Source organism: Camelus bactrianus, chromosome 33, assembly GCF_048773025.1.
Source record: "Camelus bactrianus isolate YW-2024 breed Bactrian camel chromosome 33, ASM4877302v1, whole genome shotgun sequence".
Lineage (NCBI taxonomy): Eukaryota > Metazoa > Chordata > Mammalia > Artiodactyla > Camelidae > Camelus > Camelus bactrianus.
This window is the reverse complement of record NC_133571.1, coordinates 21061148-21080325: the sequence shown is the minus strand read 5'-3', so window position 1 is coordinate 21080325 and position 19178 is coordinate 21061148. Positions and strand designations below refer to the sequence as shown.

Sequence of the window (19178 nt, the reverse complement as noted above, 5' to 3'; positions counted from 1 at the left end):
ATCCGCTGAATCTTGGGCTGTAAATCCGCTAAGACCAGGAAATTCCATGATTAGGCCAATTTTTCCATTCTTTTCTCAAGAGACCAAGATGGAGGAAGATTTAGCGAGGGACAGTTTTCACCTTCTGAAGATACTCTGACTCTGAGCAAACTACCACTTTTGCATTAAGGTTGTTAAACGTATGTCCTGGGAACCAAGGATCAGTTCCTCTGTCTTTTTGTCATAGTTTCTCCCAGGAAATCCAGCAGGAACTCATACACAAAGGATGTCTGTCCATCCCTCTGATTGCCCAAAATGCTGGCGATGGCACGGGCTCCCTCTTGGGACCTACTGCACGTGAGCTATGAGGCCGGAGTTTGACTCTAGTTTTCCTTGCATTGCATTTTGGCCATTTGCCAGTGCAAAGCTGTGTGGCCACTTGTAATGAACTCTCAATAAACTGAACAATGGACCTCCCGAAAACAAATATTTCTCGCAAAGCAAGATATAACCTAAGTGCGCCTTGGATGCAAATGTGATGTTTATGGCATTTTTAGAGTTTTCTGGAAGCTCTACAAATACTCAGGGTTTCCCTCTTGGAATTAGCCAAATCCTCCCAGAGCTGAGGGGCTTGATTCTTTGGGGACACGGTCTCCTGAGCATGCCGGGACAGGGGATGGCTGTGTCTTTGGCCGTGAGGCTCCTGACGGAGATGGTACAGAGACCCCCTGCTCTACTCTTTGCCCAAAACCTTGGCGGGTTGGCTCTGAGCACAAGTGGCAGTCCTCCACTTGTAAAATAGGATCCATTGGAGTTTTGTGCGGATTCTGATCAGGTAATCACTGAAGTCTGTAAAGATTCAGTGTGAAAGGAAAAGACTGAGAATCGTCAGAAATCCTCTTTGGAAGGCACGTTTAAGCTACAATCCAATCAACTTTGCTTTTCAGAAACTAGAGGTAAATTCATATTTCTTCCTTACACACTAACTCCCTGTAGTTAGAGAGTCTGCATGCTCCACATTTTAAAGCTCTCAGCTGGAGGTTTGGTGCAAATTCGTTTCCTAGTGGTCATATGACTTTTTTTTTAAGACAAAACTTTGAGGTACTCAGAAAAATGCTAGCTAAGTAGAAGGTCCTAAAAAAGACAGAGAAAGAGCAAAAGAGGGGAAGTTTTCAGGAAACGCTGGGGTGTCTGGAAAGTATTCCTAGAATATATGTGATGCTTGATTAAACATTTCTGAAAACCAGGGCCTCTGGGCAACATAATAATCAGTGGGGAAGAGAAATACTTCGTCTTCTGGGGAAACAAATTAACACCAAACGCTGACTCGGTAGAAATTGCCAGCAAATTATAACAGTGCTCTGGTCTTCCCCTCTAACTGTATCTTCCAAGTTCTTTATTTTCTCTGTGTATCTCTGGATTTAACCCTAAGGAAGCAGAGCAGAAGCCCCACCTGCCTCTCAGAGTTGCTGGGCAGCTGCGCCTGGACAATTTCTCCGGCAGGTGCGCTTTGACAGACAACAGACGTATATCAGATCCTTCTAGAAAGCCAGGCACTTGCTAGGTGCTAGGAATAAGAAGAAAAAAAAAAATAACACCCAGTTCCTGCCCTTCGGGTCCCTGTAGTCTAAGGGAGGACACAGATCTTCAAACACAAATACATCCTGGGGTCTCAACTTGCTCTCTCAGCACCGCCCCCAAACCAAAATTAATACCAAGTCATGCCATTTTTATCCCGGTTCCTACCAGAAAAGATTAATTATATATCCCAGAGCATTGCGTTTCCACACTCACAGCCATATCCCGTCCCTCCTCCCCTTTCCAATCATCCCCCTGAATCCCCAGCACAGGGTTTTAAAATTTCATTTTCTCCATCTGTCCCCCATTCTGAACTAGCTCCTAACTTGTGGTCTCTCTAGTTAACTTCCATCCCTCTCTCTCTTTCCTCTAACTGTGCTGCAGATTCTGTACCTTGAAAGGTGCAGGTGTGCGTGTGTAAGCCCTTGTGCACATGTGTACACACACACACACACATTTGGATGGGGAATGCAGAGGCAGGCAACAACCACAAATCAGTGAGTCTTGTTGTCCCCTGTCCCCACCCACAGCCGACACATCCACACAGTAGAGAGAGATGTGCAGTCTTCCGTGTGTGTTCATGGACCTTCCCTTTCTCTGCTTTCTTTCCTTTTCCTTTCTTCCCTTTTCCTTCCCATCCTGAAATACTTATTCCTGAAGCTGTAAGTGGAGCAGAGCAAGGTAAGTATCAGAGTGCAGTGGTATCAGAGTCTGAGCCGCGTACCACGTGGCTTATCCTGGAGGGCGGTGTTAGTGCCCGAGTGGAGGGGAGCGGCCCCTTTGCAGTGGAGAAGGCTGGCAGGCACCATACCCCAATCATCAGAATGAACATCGTCACTCCTGGGGTAGACTGAAGCTGTCAGAGGCAAGGAGAAGGTGGCAGGGTCACTGTGATATTTCTGTTGGAGGTGCCTAACCTACATCTCATCGTGGAGGCAGCCCTGGGTTGAGGGCCATTCTGCAAAATAACTGGCCTGTGATAGTCAAAGTTGTCAAAGTCCTGGAAGTCAGGGAAAGTTGGGAGTGTCCCAGACTAAGGGCACATGACAACCGAATGCAATGAGTGATTCTGGATGAGGTTTTTTTTTGCAAAAGACAAGAAACGGTGGAGTTTCTAGTGAAGTGTGAGTAGGGCCTGAGGATTACACGGTCGTCATCTGTCCATGCGAATCTTCTGATTGCCAAGTTTGTTCCAGACCACGTGGGAGAATTTTTAAAAATGTATTTTTATTGAAGTACTGTCAGTTTACAATGTTGGGTCAGTTTCTGGTGGACAGGACAATGCTGCAGTCACACAGGAACATACATACATTCATTTTCATGTTCTTTTTCACCATAAGTTACTACAAGATATTGAACATAGTTCCCTGTGCTGCACAGTGTGAACTTGTTATTTACCTATTTTGTATATATTAGTTAGTATCTGCAAAATGTCGTTGTTTGTAGGAAATACACACTCAAGTGTTTGGCCATGATGGAGCATGAGGTTAACAACCCACTCTCAGATGGATCCATAAAAATGTTCTCTGTGCTGTTCCAACTTTTCTCTAAATTTGTGACTGTTTCAAGCTTTTACAACTTTGTGAGTTGAAAAAGGACATAGAAAACAAACTTACGGTTACCAGAGGGGGAAAGGGGGTGGAAAGGGATAAACTGGGAGTTCGAGATTTGCAGATACCAATGACTATATATAAAATAGATAAACAGCAAGTTTCTTCTGCGCAGCACAGGGAGCTATATTCGATATCTTATAGTAACCTATAATAAAAAAGAATATGAAAAGGAATATATATATGCGTACATATGACTGAACCATTATGCTGTACACTAGAAATTGATGCAACATTGTAAACCGACTATACTTCAATAAAAATTTTTTTTAAAAAAGGTGTATTTGTAATACACAGGGGAATAGAGCAGGGTGGTTTACTCCTCTGTCTTCGGGTGACAGAGAAGAGACCTGGACAGAGTTTTGAATCATAAGGAGGAACTGCTCATCAGCCAAGACAGTATCTTGCATTTTCGTAGTTCTTTTCAACATACAGAACAGTTTTACTTACAGTCTCTTCCTTAACTCTGGTGATAACCTTGTATGGTTGTGACTATAATCCTCATTTTACAGACAGGGAATAAAGTTCAGAGACGGCATAACAATTCGGGCAGGGAAATGCTGGGCTTCTGCCCGGATCTCTCTGACTCTGACCCTGTTCTTTATGCATTCACTCAACATACAGCTACTGACCAGTCGCCGTGTGCGGCCACGAACGAACGCAGCAAACAGAGTCTCTTCTCTCCTGGAGCTTACAGGCTCTTCAGGTCTGCAAAAAAAAGTCTGCACCCCAGCTTACTGGGCGTAAAATCCCAGCACCCAGCCTCTATTTCTTAGCTGATTTGAAAACCCAACCCAGCATTTCTGACAAAGTGCATTTTTAGCATTCCTTCACAACAATCTCATTTTATTTGCAGCATCCTGTGGCTCGGACGCATGGTCTGCTGACTCTAGGTGTGCACAGAGCCAGGCACAGACGGCAGCCCGAGGTGGGGTGCGGTGAGGGCCGGGAAGGGGGAAAACGCAGTGGCTCCCCGGAAACGTCCAACTTAACTCCCACTTGTCACTCATTCGGAGAATGCCTTTCTGACTGTAAACCAAAATCTACACTGTACTGAGCTGTCCAAACAGAGCGCCCCTGGTTACCAAGGACTTAATAAACGTTCTAGGAAAAACCTGGCAAATACTAACAAATAACAGTGATTATATATATACACATATATAAAGGGGGGCTACAGCTCAGTGGTAGAGCACGTGTTTAGCATGCATGAGGTCCTGGGTTCAGTCCCAAGCATCTCCATTAAAAAAAGAAGAAAAAATTCATATATATATATGGAGACACGCATATACACACACACACACACACACACACACACACACATATACATATATATATATATATATGCAGATATATATCTCCTGTACAGTATCTTGTAAAGGCTTTTCCACATGTGTCACAGGCACTCTTGCAGGAGAAATTACTCAGCTCCCCAGTTTGTAGGTGCGGAGATGTTTGCCTAGAAGTTGGAAGGGCCAGAATTTGAAGCCGGGGCCTCTGGCGTTACATCCCTGCTCATTTATCTCCCTAACTTGACTCTCTCCTTCCACTAAGAAAACACATTAGGTAACTCAGTTAAAATCCAGAGGGTTCGGTTAACAATTGTAGGTGAGCGGTCTCACTGGAAACTTTTTCTGTTTCCCCCCAGAGCTTTTAAGCAAAGTGTAAATGGACTGTGTGCTTAGGAATTTACCAGCTCAGACAGACTGAAACAATTAGACAGGAGGCCAAGTAAGAGTGAGAGCGGGAGACAGACCCCAGGCCTGGGAGCCGACATTCCTTTTGAAAGCTTCCCTCCGCAGTCTTTCTCAATTGGCTGAAACCCTAGAGGGTTGGCTGGCTAAACCACTTCCTCTCCGAAGTGTCTGTCTCCCAAGGGAGCCTGGGATTTGTAGTCTTAAAACCCGCCGACCTTTTTTTATCCTTCAGCGGGACTCCCTGGGTGAAGGGCACGGTGTTGATTTCAGTAGCTTTCTGTATGATGAAGTGGCCGGTGTACTTTTTTGCAAAACACAAAGTTCTTCCTGGATAAGAGCTGGAACCCTGCCTCCTGTCCCCCATTTCAGTTCTTTATTACCTCCCCTCTCCTCCCAGTGATGTTAGATACCATGACTGCCTCCTGAGGGAGGGCTGGGCTGCTGTTGATGGTGAAGGAAACTCTGGGAGGCGAATCCCCACCAGGTGTGCAGCAGGGTTGGGCCCTCGCTCAAGGGTTACTTCCTAAAGTGGTACCTTTTCAATAGTTTCTAAGGTAACATGTTTACGTGATGGCTGTTAATAATAGATTTTAGAGGAAGTGGAGTGTGAAACTAAACCAACAGACCACTTACAGAAAGCTGCATTTTGTTTTGTTTTGCTTTTTTCTAATTTCCTCACTAACCACCGCCTTGGCCCGGCAGCTCCTTGGCGGCGGGTAGTTGGATGTTCTTTTGTGCCCTGGTGTTCCAGAACCTCGTGTTCTCATTTGGTCCCAAGTAGTGACAGCTCGTGTGATGGCCCACACGTCACGGATTACTCTTGGACTAAATAAACACAGTACACACAGATGGTTCAGTTAACTGTAATACCATGGATTAAATAAAAGAATCATGTGAGGTGTCATTACATGCCTACTGGTCATGCACCATTAAAAATGTGAAACAACAGACATTGAAAATGTAGCTTCCTTTGCCTGGGAATCAACAATATTTCTTTTGCACTGAAAACAAAAGTGACTTCCTGCTCAAAAGGGCTGTTGACCAGCCTAAACCGTGGGGAAGAACAATTTCCCTTAGAGCTGCTCACGGGGTTGCCACGCTCCTCTCTGCTTGGCGTGTACTCTGTGTTAGACTGAATACACTTCGCAGCCTTGGGACAGGATGGTTGAGTGTGGAAAAGGCTGGACTAGCAACCAAGATGGTGAAGGTCCTACTTGTCCTCTGCAGCTAGTCAGCAGGGTGCCCTGGAGTAAGCAAGTAAACCCCCAATTTGGGCTTTACTAGGGACCAATGGCCAGACCTCGCTCCATATAAATGCCTAAAAGAAGGCAATGATGTCCTGGTCCCGAGTGGACCAGCTCCCCAAATATGGAATAAATCATTGGGGAACAAATTCTAAGGGCAAGATTTCACCAAAGTTCTAAGACTTTGTGAAGGTGATGAACCTTAGCCAGTGCTCGAATAAGGCACATTAATAAAGTTCTTAAAGTGGTGACCTTCCAATGGTCTGGGCAGTCCATCCTTCTCACAGCAGTGGGAAGTAGGTGCCTCTATTTCCCCTAATGATTACATTGTAGATTTCAAAATTGATGGGAAAAACTTGGCTGAGATGGAGATTTGCAAAAGAATCTACCTAGACCAGTCCTAACATCCCAGCCTTTTATCATTTATTTTTCTATGCTTAGGCCACTTTTATCGAGTTTTTAAATTTTCTCTTTTCTTAGAAGCCCACTGGTAAACTCATACAGATGTTCGGGTCTCTAAAGACTAGCTTTCTTACTGAGTGCTGACAGCGGGAGATGTGCAATACAAAGAAAACAGGAAGAAACTTTTAGAATTTCAGTTTCAATTTATTTTTATATCACTCTTTCAACTGTTCTATTTTGTGTTTGTTTTCTAATATAAATAATAATAATGTAACCATTTGTATATATGATTTATAAATCTATGTGCATCCATTGAGACTGTTTGCTTAACACTTTTTTTTTTGTTTAATGGTAGGCTGCAAATTAAAAGAAAAAAAAATTGGAGACCAAAGTTTTGGAACACTTCTCATTTTGTTCAGGTAGGCAAGTTGTCTAGAAGGTACCCGGTGTGACCCAGGGAAGATTACAGGGCTACCAATGCCATGAGTCTAATTTCTCACAACATCAAGGACTTTCCAGGCCTCATTTGTTTTCATTATTAAACAGAGGAAATGAAAATGAGCTACTTAACAGTGAAACGATTTGAGGCAAGTTTCTTTTTTGGGAAGGAGAAAGACCTTAAAAATCTGCCTGGGCTATAAACTCCTGCACAGGACCAGCGGGAGGGGGTCATCTTATTCTCTGCTGCGGCATCAGGGGGATGGCCGTCGGGTTGGAGGCGCTCAGTGGATGCAAGAGTGAAGTCCAACGGACAAGGTCTATCCTGGTGGACCTGTTTGCTTTGTTCTGGTTCTTGGACACAGGTTATCCGTGGTCTTGGCTGTCATCCAGTAAAACCCTTTTTAGGCTGGAGGACGATTTAAATAACATTAAAACAAAAACCACCTCTGCAAACATCATCAACAACCTGAAGGTTAATTTTAAGTATCGATTTGACTGTGGCCAAAGTTAAGCAGTGTTTCCAGGTAGGTGCGTGTGGGTGTTTCCCACTGAGACAAGCGTGTGAATGTGTGAGCTCAATGGGATAGATTACCCACGGCCTCTTCCAATCAAACAGGCTCTGAACGGAGCGAAAGGCGAGCAAGGAGGAATTCACCCTTTGGCTCCCTCTCCGCCAGCTGGAGGTGGGACTTTTCTCCTGCCCTCAGGCTGGGATTTGCACCCTCCTGGGCCTCAGGCCTTCGCATGCCAACTGGAACCACATACGACCCCACATACCACCGGCTTCCGGCTTCCTGAGGTGTCCAGCTTGCAGCCGATGGGACATAATAAATCTCCGTAGATATCCTCCTGGTTCTGTTTCTCTGGAGACCCCTGACTAGCGATACCAACAACCACATACAAGGACAACAATAAACCAATCGATTTTGTCCTTTCTGCTGTATGTACCCGTGAGAAAAGGGCGGTAGGAAAGGTCCCTTGGGAAACTCTTGGGCCTGAAGGTGAGGGGGCGAGGGGGGCGGGGGAGTACATGGCTGCAAACAAGACAACAGTATCCTCAGTTCTGAGAGAAGAAGGCACAATTTATTTTCTCAAATTATTTTACAACATAGTCTTCATTGACAGTTGTCAGCTTACGACTTAATATAGTTTAAAAAAGTCAATGATTACCTGCAAAATTATATATATTTTAATATCTAAAAAATATATTGTATATATAGGGCAGGAAAAGGCCCTCGTATCCACAAGGGAGCATTTGGTTGTTCTCTTCAGAGCTGCGACGACTGCAGTTTGGTTATTTACAAACATTTCAAAAGCGTTAACCGTTTAAAGGGATCACCTTTGCCTGCTTGAGCTTGCTCGTTAAATAACCACACCAGTGCTTCTCTTTCTAGTTAAGTCAGTGACGCCAATGTCCCATTTCCTTTCTAGCAATAAGTCACATTAGTTCTTAAAAACCAGGTATAAAAACATACAAACAGCCCAAATGTACAGATTGACAAAAGATGTACAAATTACATTTAAAAAAATAACAACCGACTGATAGTCACACTGTATCTGTGACCGAGGTCAACTCGTTTCTTTATTCTTTTTAACTTTTTACTTATTTACTTTTAATACTGCAGGATATAGGAAAATAACTCTGCATAATTTATACAGTAAGTTGCCTTCTGGTTGGTGGACCCTGGACTGATGTTCTAACAAGCGCACAGCACTTGTGAATCTGCTTGTGTCTAGAAATCCCTACGACTTTTCAAAGTTCTGGGACCCACTGTCATTATTTAAAAAAAAAAAAAGCTATTTGACTCTCTGTCTTTCAGGAATGTCTGCATGTGCATTAACTTTTCTTAGCTCATGTCTTGACTATTTCTAGAGAGAATGGTCAGCCTAGTGCCTAGTTATTGACAACTGAGAAGAATTTTGCAATGCCCGTAGCTTCTTAAATACATGCACTTGTTCTCTCTCTTAAATTCCAGTTGGGTGAAAACTTCACTGGCCTTACAACCAGTGTTCCAGTTGCCATCCACTGAATTAGGTCTTCCTAAAAGAAGGTTATAAGCTTCCTGCCTCTGTTTTCACTGTCTCACACCAGAGCATAGCTGGTTACGTACATGATTCTGTAATCACACTGAACCCTTCAAGGTCCAAGAGGAGACCCGTGTGCTGATCAGAAACTGCTTTGGTCCTAAAAAAAATATATAAAAAAAATCTACAGTTTCTTTCCCAGAACCATGATACAACCATTCCAGTAATCTAAATATTCAGCTTGTAAGATGACAGGTGATTGAGACTCAAAACTGGCATACTGGCCCGTGGAATGATCCATCTCTGTTCAAGGTAAAGGAAGCAAGAGTTACCAACGTTAAAAAAGGGGGGGAAAAAGGAGGGTTGTTTTTAAAGGGCAAATACAAAGGTTCTCTCCAACAGGAAAGAACGTCCAGTTCTGTTTTCTCTTCCAGCCCGCCTCGGTCCTTGCGAGGCCACCAGGAAGTGTGAGAGGTGGGGCTCCAGCGAGAAGGCCACAGATGGATGGTGGAGCTGCTAGTAGTAGCTGCCTAAGTGTGAGGGCACATGGGTGTTGGGGTGGCGGGGGACGTTGGGGCCGGGGTAGATCCCACCCGTGGGGGAGGTCCAGTATTGTGGCGTGGCTCCGAAGAAGCTGGAGGATGTGACCGGCATGGAGGACGGGTGCGGGGGCACAAAGTTCACCTTCTGCTGGTGGGCATGGTAGGAAGGCACGTAGGAGATGTCGGAAGGGTACTTGTACATGGACGGCTCGGTGGGATGCGGCTGCAGTGCCTGGGCGATGCCGTGGAAGTCAAATTTGTAGGCATACCTTTTGCCGTGCACTTTGGTCATAATGTTTTTATCGTAGTAGTATCGGAGGGCCCGGCTCAGCTTGTCGTAATTCATGTTGGGTTTGCTCTTCCGCTCCCCCCAGCGCCGGGCCACCTCATCGGGGTCCGTCATTTTGAACTCCCCGTTGGTCCCCTCCCAGGTGATGCAGCTGGCGTTGGCGCTGTCGGAGAGCAACTCCAGGAGGAACTGCCAGAGCTGGATCTGCCCGCTCCCTGCAGGCATCGGGGTGGGCGGGAGGAAGCAGAGTCTCAGCTCAGAAGGTCAGAACCCGGTTTCCCAGGTGCAAGGGCCCGCCCACAGTGGATAAGAAGCCCTTCGTCTCCTTTTCCATTCAGAATCCGCTTGCCACTGAGACTGGCATGATCAGCATGGTCAGATCGTAAGATGATCTGCCCCAGACTTGGTGAGATTCGCAGCGGATAACCAGGCTGGACCCAGCTGTGTGACTGCGGGCAAGCCACTCCCCACCGCTTTGGGAAGGATGTTTGAATCTCATTATCTATAAAGGCCTGAATCACTGTGTCCTCTCCACTCAGAGATGGGTCCTGCTCAAGATATTCCCCATCAAGGCCAGAGCCCCAGCGAGAGGATGGGATAGCCAGTTAGGCTGAGGAGACCCGGACTGTTCCTTAGCCCTCATGTTTCGCTCTCTGCTCTAAGTTCTACAGAGAAGAACTTGGGCGGAGGGAGAAAAAGAAGAGAAGGAGCTGGGTGGCTTCTCTGTCCTCTGAGCAGGAGGGGCCGACACTAAGGAACGGCCTCGAGACACGGGCAGCATGACTTCCCTGCGGGCTGAGGTGAGGGAAGGTGCCGGCCTCACTATTGCAAAGGGCTTCTGAGCTCAAATGGGAGGTGAGCTTGGTTTAAAACTCATTTGAGAGTTATTTTAATAATAAGCCCTGAAAATACATCAAGTTTATATTATCTGCAGCCTTTTTCATAAAGCCAGATAACTCAGCAACACGTTCTCAAATCAAGGCTGACGCACCTCTGGGATACACATTCACTTGTGCCTTGGTGAAGGTCACTGAGGGCTGGCTGGGACTGCTGGAACTGTTCCCTTGTCCCCCGTCCCGGCCCCCTTTCCTTACTGAAATTTAACCTGATCCCAGTGCGGATATTCAGTGCTAGTATCTTCATTGTCCAGAAGGAATTTCAGCCAACGGACATTATTGACACCTAATGACAAGCCGTGTCCTCTCACCTGTCCACTAAAGAAACAGGTGTCGAACATTTCAAGAAGTACATGCTACTTCCCGGTCAGGAGCCTGAACTTAGGACACTTAAGAAGCCTCTGACCTCACAAAGCTATGGAATGTTCTGGAAGACAACCCTGGAGGCCAAAGTAAACCCAAGTAAACTCACCGGGATTGGCTAGGCGACTGCTGGTCGGGCCCAGGATCTGATATGGATCTAAGGAAACAAAAAAGAAAATTGGCTTCACTGTTACTAAAAATAGAAAAACAACAGCATTAACAATAAGAATACCCCAAGGGCTTATACTTTTATTTCAATAGCATAGGAAAGCCTGATGTCAGAAAACTGCACTGTTTTTTATTTGCAGACCTCGGAGACCTTGACCAGAGCTACGGTCTTTATCCCTGTAATTACAGAAACAACATGGAATAGTAACATAAAATAGTATCATTTTTTTTCAGATTTGGTGTCTAAAATTTGTAGATAATGCTGTCATTACCTAAAACGGAATAATAAAACCATTTGGAAAGGAGCTGGCTAATATGCACTCATCCTGGATAAGGTGAAGGATGGCTTACTAAAGGGGCTTAAAGAAGGTCCAAAGCTGACTAGTCTTTAAAAGCGCTGCCTCCCCCACTAACCACCTCACACGTCTCTCCTTTTCTGATGTTACATTAAAAAAAAAAAAAGTCTGGAAATCAAGCAGCCTGAGTTCAAGCTCAGCTAAGTTGTAAATGAACTAACTCCCTGGATGGTCTCTGGGTATCTATTTTCTCATCCACAAAATAATGGATTGGGCACCTGGACTCCCCCACTCCCTTCTAGTACAGCATTTTGTGATTTTAAGCTCAGAAGTGTCAACACCAACCAGAATTTGTATTTTACCTATAGAATGATTATTCCTAATTTCTCAGTTTCCTTAAAACTGATGTGATTATTTAGCTGTAAAGGAAATCTTGGCAATACGGGCTTCTGTGAGGTTGGTCTTTTTTTTCAGGTGAGGAAATCACGGTGGAGAGCTGGTTCCCACCTTGGCCACATTGCCATATGTTTGGTACAATTTTGCTGTTTTTGCAACTATAATTGTAATTTAAGAAAATCAACGTGATTTGGGGGTTTTTGCTAACAATCACGAGTTAACTTGCAGAGTCCTGAAGGCTACTGAGTCTGCCCCTTTTGATCCCCATGGCATGACGGCTGAGATATTTCTGGCAGGTAACGTCTAATTTGGTTGTTGTTGGGGATTCTTTAAGTCCTCTGTGTCAGATCCTCTCTGTCTGACTCGTGATTCACAGTCAGAAAGTGCTTAGCCTTCCTGATGAAATGCAGGCCGACTTTTCTTGCTTATCTTCAGTGGAGATGGGACACAACGTCTGTCCGTCCCGAAGCAATGGCTTGTTCAGAGCTTAATCTCAGCTGTGACCTGAGTAGGGCACAGCCGCTGTCTTCAGGTATGTGAGGGACCTTCGGAGAGCATGGGAGGGAGACTTCTCTGGTGGGCAAACTGGGAAGCTTGAGTGGATGATCCAGGAAGTGGGGACTCTGGCCTTGCAAGGTAGTGAGCTCCCTGTTGCTATAAGTATTCAAGTGGAGGTGAGGTACTCATAAGACTGAGATGTTACAGAAGGATGTTATAGGCCTAGATGTCTCCAGGTTCCACTCTAATGCCAAAGAGTCTCCAATTCCATGGTTTTAAAATTCCTCTGATTTAATTGTTAAGTAGATCCATCATCGGTGAGGTCTGGAGAAGCATAAAGGGCTTGGACAGCAACTTGGGAGGCTGGGGTTACAGCTCTAGTTCTCCCATAAGCCAGCCAAGTGGCCTTCGGCAAACCACTTCACCTTTTTGGGTCTCAGTGTCTTTATTTTACAAAAGAAGGCATTTTAATTTCTAGGTTCCTCTCCCCTCTAGTATCTAGTATCTAGCAAGTCTCCACCTGATTCCAGTGCCAGTTACCCAATTCACAGATCTGTCACAGTCAAATACAGGATTCTACGAATGAGCAAAAACGCAGTATTTGGTCTACAGCCTCCCATGACCACGCGGAGTCAGTGGCCGCAGAGGAGGGTTTACACATCAGAGACAGGTACCTGGCTGGGGCCGCTGCTCAGTACTCTTACTCATTGTCTGTGCTCCTGCAAGGGGGGGACCTGCAGCAAGAAGAAAAGAAATGGCGTAAGTGGGGCCATTCTCCACGAGGGGAGGGGAACACCTCGTCAAAGGAGGACACGTGCTTTCTCATCCGTTCTTTCACTCACTCACTCTACTCGCTCATCTATTCATTTCATTTTATAAATATTTGTCTAGAAGCTACTACGTGCTGGCACTGTTCTCAGTGCTGGAGATTCAGCCTCGAACCAGCAGTTCCTGGTAGAACTTTGCATTTTAATGGGGAGACAATGACAAACAGCAATAAACATGTAGCAGAGCATGTCTAATGGTATTGGGGCTGCAGATTTAATTTTTAAATCGAAAATTTAGAAAGGTCCTTAATGAGAGGGAGACCTCTGAGTGCAGGTCACCTGCCCTGATGTTGCCATGTTTTGTGAGCTCCCCTCCAGGGTGTCTCTTACGTACACCCTTCCCACACCTGTCATCACGTCTCCGCGTTAGATCTGCGTCACTCTTGCAGCATCCATGGCTTGTTCTGACTGGCATCTTCACCACTCCTCTCTCTTCCCACTGACCCATCATGTGCTATTTAGCCAGTTTAATCTTCCTAAACGATTTCACTCCACCATCCGAAACTCTAAGTGACTCACTGTTGACTAAAGAATTGAGGTCTATCTTCATAGCATCTTCACGCCCCCTTCTTTCCTTTCCAGCTTTCTTTCCCTTCGTGCATCCTAACCTCCAGGAACCCGAGTCCTCCCTGCCGCACAGACATGACAACCTTGCTGTCTTTCCCTGGCCCCCACCTCTCCTGGGAGGAGGGCTTTTCCTCCCCATCCCTGCAGGTCCAAATCCTGCTTCTCCTTCCGGAGCCAACTCCTAGGGCCCCTGGCCCACAAGGCCTTCCCAGTACCACCCAGATGGAAGAGTTACATGTATGCATGGTCCCTCTCTCCTGCCTGAGATGTTGGTCTGAGTCTAATTCATCACTGGGCCAAGGGCTGGTTACAGAGTAAACAAATAATACATCTTATTAAAAAGGGTCTTGGTTACTGCTTGGGCATTAATTTGTAACCCCAACCTCTTTCTTGAAAAAATTCCCCATCCATTCCTGACCTTGACATTTTACTTCCTAGAGATAGCAAGAGCGACACATTTGGGGTCAGGAGTTTGAGTCATTCTCTCTTCCTTCTCCCTTATTGGGAACTTTTGGGTCAGACTCCAACACAAACTGATGTGTCAGACCCCCACCTTCTCCTTATCAGGTTATCCTCCTTCTCAGCCTTTCCCGGAACAGGGTAGAGATGTTGGTATGACCCCATCTTGACAATCAGAGAAGCAAAGTAAAGAAGGTCATTATCATAACAGAAATGACAGAATCTAAATCCAAAGATTTTTCAATCATTTCGAATCTTGTCCTGAGAAACCTCCCTACTCCAATAGTTCTAAAACCAAATGCAGTGAAATGAAACTCAAAGGGCTGAGTGAAAATCCCACACCAGCTTTCAAGAACTGGGTGTCACTGACAGGCCCGACATTGGCAATGGATTTTGATGTCCACTCACAAAGCAGGAACACAAAATGCTCACTCCTCTCCTCCTTTATCTCGTGACCCTGTTCTCCAGCCAGCACTCAGAAAGAAGTTTTCCTCCCAAAGAACAGAGTGATGTTTACTTACTCTTGTTGAGGCCAGAATTCATGCTGTTGCCCCACCCGCCTCTCCGGACTGAGTCATAGGAAGGGTCTAATGGAAACAACAAAGAGGTACATTAGCATCTCCTGCTCTCCAGAAAGGCTGTGTGAAGATTATCTTTCAGCCCTTAGGAGACATTAAATTTAGTTCAGCAATAAGTTTCTGAGCATCATTAAATTCCAGAAGTATACTCTTCCCCCGGGGTCAAGGCGGGGATGAGTAGAAGGGACATTGGCACCTGGGTTGGGAGCCCCAAAGTAATGGGAAGAACCCGAACTTGAAGTCAGAGGCTTGGTTCAAGTTCTGTCCCTGCCACTATCTATTGTGAGACCTTGGATGAATCAAGACATCCTTGGGCCTCATTTTTTTTTAAAAGGAAGTAAACATTCACATGCTTTATCCACCTTACAGGGCTATGCTCAAGGTACCAACTAAATGTTTGTGTCCTCCCCAAATTCATGTGTTAATACCTAACCCTCAATGTGATGGTTTTAGGAGGTGGGGTCTTTGGGAGGTGATTTAGTCGTAAGGGTGGAGCCTCCCTGAATGGAATTAGTGCCCTTTTAAGAAGAAGCCGTAAAGGCAGCCTGCCCACTTCCTGCCACGTGAGGGCACGACGAGAAGGCAGCGCCTGCAGTCCAGAAGGGAGCCCTCCCCGGAACCTGACCACGCTGGCACCGCGACCTCAGACGTCCAGGCTCCAGGACTGTGCCAGGTACGTTTCTGTTGGTTATAACCATGCGGCTTAAGGTACTGTGTTACAGCAGCCTGAGTGGGTGAAGTCGGGTAATGATCAAGTGAGATGACATATGCGAGGCATCTTGTAAAGCATTCTGCAAATATAATCTAAGTTTAGAAATAAAAAAAAAATGTCCAAAGCCCTCCATGCAGCTCTGTGGAGGTGGGTGACGTCCGGATTAAAGGCCCCCGGGAGGGCCGTCTCCCAGCCCAGGCCAGGAGGTCCCGGGCAGTGGCTCCTACCCCCCACTTCAGTGCACGGATGCTGTGGGCACATTCTGGGCTCTCCTCGGCCTCTCACGCTTTTCTGTTGATAGTGGAAAGGCCTGGGCGATGACCGCAGAGAAAGGAAGGCCAGAGGTGTGGCTGGAACAAGAAACGAGGGCTGGAGAGATGCTTCCTGCCTGCAAGTGCACAGAAGCTTCCAGATTGCCTCGACGGGTCCTCCCTTGAACCTCAACATTGGTGATCCCACCGCCTTTCTTGAAAGAAGCCACAGGCTCCCATAACCATGTTCAGAAATTGCTTAACCGACTGGCTGGAAAGGTTTCCTTTCTCAGGGTGTGAGTCCCGCTGAGACGCGGAGCAGGAATGAGCACTGGAGCTTAAGGATGCAGAATGGTGACTCTCAAAGGCTTTCCGTGGACATCAAAGAAGCCATAAAAACCATCCAAACAAACGGAGCGCAAACCTCGTCCGAAGACGTCAGACAGGGCGAAACACACCCGCCCCGCCCCAGCCCGCGCTTCCCCACCAATCAGAACGGGGCCCGCGGAGGTGGCCCGGCTCGTCGCCCGGCTCGTCGCCCGCCCGCTCTCCTGTCTCTGGCCAAGAAGAACCGAAAGACAAAAACGATTTTCTTGTGGAGAAATCCACGTGCAGACGCGCCTCCCTCCTGGCTCTGGAAGAGCCAGCGCTGCTTCAAAATTACAGTCTTTAGCAATTCGCATGAAACGCCAAACAGGGGGTGAGGGGGTGGAGACAGGAGGAAGGCGGGAAAGGGGGCCAAAGAGAGGCAGAGCTGGACTCATTTAAGTCGTCTGTTTTGATTTTTATTTGGCTTTTTTTTTTTTTCCACAAAGAGATTTTTTCCTGCAAGTAGATTCTTCTGCTTGCTAAAAAGCAAAAGAAAACAAAAACAAACAACAAACCCAACTTGTTTACAAGCTTGGGATGCGGCTGAGGGTTCTCTTGGGCATCGTCTGGTCTGTCTTGCTGGGGTCTGCAGAGTGTGTGCGAGGCTGGGGTGCCCTCAAGGGAAGGAAAGGCCGGTTTCTTCAAAGTTTATTTTTTTTTTTTTGGTGCGGGAGGATGCTGGTTAGGCCTCCAGTAATTTATGTGGGCCTGCATTCTGCAGTCTATTGTGTGTTTGGCCATAGAGTGGATGTGAAAGAATGTAAAACAAGTTCCCCTTCCTTGCCTTTAAATAGAAGATAACAGATTGTGAGTAAATGCGGCTCATGGGCCAAAGGAGGGCTGGGGCAATACTAAGGTTCTGGGAGGTTAAGGAGGGAGTGGCAAGTGGGATTGGGGTGGGGGGACATGAGCGAGGCCTCCTTGGAGAGAAGAGGGTGGGCAGTGCGGTGGGCACATGGCAGGGGTGAGTGATGAGACATCAGTGTGGTGCAGGGGTGGCCGTGGGTGGGGCTGCGGGACTGAAGCGGAGGGGGAGCAGGCTGGAAGAGGGGACTGAGGCCAGGTTCAAGGTCATGTCATCCGCTACTCGCCTGGGTTACAGGCACTGGAAACCGGGAGAGGTTTTGGACACGCAGCAGTACCATGAAAGCAGGGTGTGATGGGGCGCTAAGCTTGCGGTGACGTGTGGGATGGATGGAGTGAGCACGGGGTGAGGGGAGGGGAAGCAGGTGAATCTAGCAGGAACAGAACAGAAAGTGGAATAGAAAGTGACAAATTCATGCAGAAAGAAAAAACAAATCACTAAGTTCCAGGAATCGGTGTGTGTTAGCTGAAGTTCTGACTTGACTTCTGGCTTACTGTGCTGATAAGACCTCTGACTCAAAGTTTTCTAATCAGTTTTTCTACTCAATCATTCATCTGCTGGAGGCGTCCACCCTCTCTGAAAGCTGTTATATTCATTAAGAAGAACCTTTTTTTTAGCCTAAATTATGGCTTTGGCTAAAGTTACCATTGATTTTTTTTTTAATTGAAGTATAGTCAGTTACAATGTGTCAGTCTCTGGTGTACAGCACAGTGTCCCAGTCATGCATGTACATACGTATGTTCATTTTCATATTCTGTTCCAAGAAGGTTATTATAAGATATTGAATATAGTTCCCTGTGCTATACCGAAGGTCCTAGCCACAGCAATTAGGCAAGAAAAAGAAATAAAAAGAATCTAAATTGGAAGAGAAGAGGTAAAACAATTGACTTATCAACTTTCCCTCCTATTCTTTTATTCTCGCTCCACGGGCAGAGCGAGCATGCTAACGGCACAGCGGGCCTGGATGAATTCCCTCTAACCAACAGAGGGCGGGTGATGGCTGGGTTTTTCCCCAAGTGCCCAACCATGCTGAAGTCCATGCCTTATCAGAGAAGTGTTTGGGAACCCCATCGTTTTGCTGGAGAACCCAATTCTCCCACAGGCCTGCCTGGGGGCCGGGGAAGCCTAGCTGAGAGGACTTTTGAGGTGCCAACCAACTCTAAAGTCTTCTGGTAGGTAAAAAAATGATGTGACAGAAACAAGAGAAGCCACCAGCAATCAGCCTGAACTGTGTCCTCCTGTGGAGTTAAGAGAGCAATAAACAGCCGTGGACTGGGCCGTAGGTGGGCGTCGTTAGCTGAGGGTCCGGGAGCAGAGTGTGGAATCGGAGCAGCAGGGACCACAGGACTCCCTCCTACTTGTTCTTTCATCCCCACCTATTTGCATGGAAAATCCTGCCCCTGGCGCCTGAGTCCACAAAGGACACCTGTGTCCATTTACGGAGGAAATGAACAAATGCTCTCTGTGGGCACTGGGGTTCATGGGGACACCAACTAAATGTACGATTTAAATGAAAACCAATGGTTTTGATGTAAGTCCTACTGCAAAGACAAAGCCGAAGATGGAGAAGGCCAAGGCCAGGGACTGAGGTCTGGTGTTCTGCCTTAGAGATCTGAAGAACCAGGGGTACCCAAGGAGGTGCCCAGGCGGACAGCTGGCATTCCAGCAGAGTCAGCCTCGGAAGATACTAGCAATTAGTATGATTGTCTTTGCATCGTTATATACCTAAAGAATGTTCAGACCCAGAAACACGTTCTCCAGCCCTGCCGAATACATGTCAACTCCCCTCCCCAACCCACCCCCTTTCTCAGGTCCGCAAGGGTAGGGAGCCTTCTTCTGTTCTCTGATAGAACCAAGCACCTACAACAGTGCACAGCACAGAGCAGGCACACGGTAAGTATCTGCTGAATGTACGAAAATGGGGCCAATATTTTCTCCTTCTTGCTAAACACACACACTTTCTCTTGCTGTTCCCTATTTTATTAGCTGAAGAGAATTCACAGCCCTGACCCCGACTTCTCGCCACTCAGTGAAGTCTCCGTGCGATTTCAGTCTGGGCGATGCGGAGTGAAGACTGTAAACCCTGTGTGCCCTTTGAGCTGGACAATGATCCACCCATTACAGGGCAG

The 19178-nt window shown here is 46.6% G+C and overlaps 1 protein-coding gene across 3 annotated transcripts in view; it reads right to left on the bottom strand.

Annotated features, from left to right (window-relative positions):
• Positions 1–8009: 8009 nt before the first annotated feature.
• FLI1 (Fli-1 proto-oncogene, ETS transcription factor) overlaps positions 8010–19178 on the bottom strand; it is a 109854-nt gene continuing 98685 nt past the window's right edge. For 2 of the 3 annotated variants that reach the window (XM_010957858.3, XM_010957859.3), the window contains exons 6-9: positions 14796–14861; positions 13096–13155; positions 11173–11220; positions 8010–10019 (exon numbers count right to left, since the gene is read on the bottom strand). In XM_010957858.3, the coding sequence (XP_010956160.1) occupies positions 9490–10019; positions 11173–11220; positions 13096–13155; positions 14796–14861 (704 nt within the window). In that variant the 3' untranslated portion in view covers positions 8010–9489. The remainder of the gene's footprint in view (positions 10020–11172; positions 11221–13095; positions 13156–14795; positions 14862–19178) is intronic. The other variant, XM_045518726.2, reaches the window with a different exon arrangement.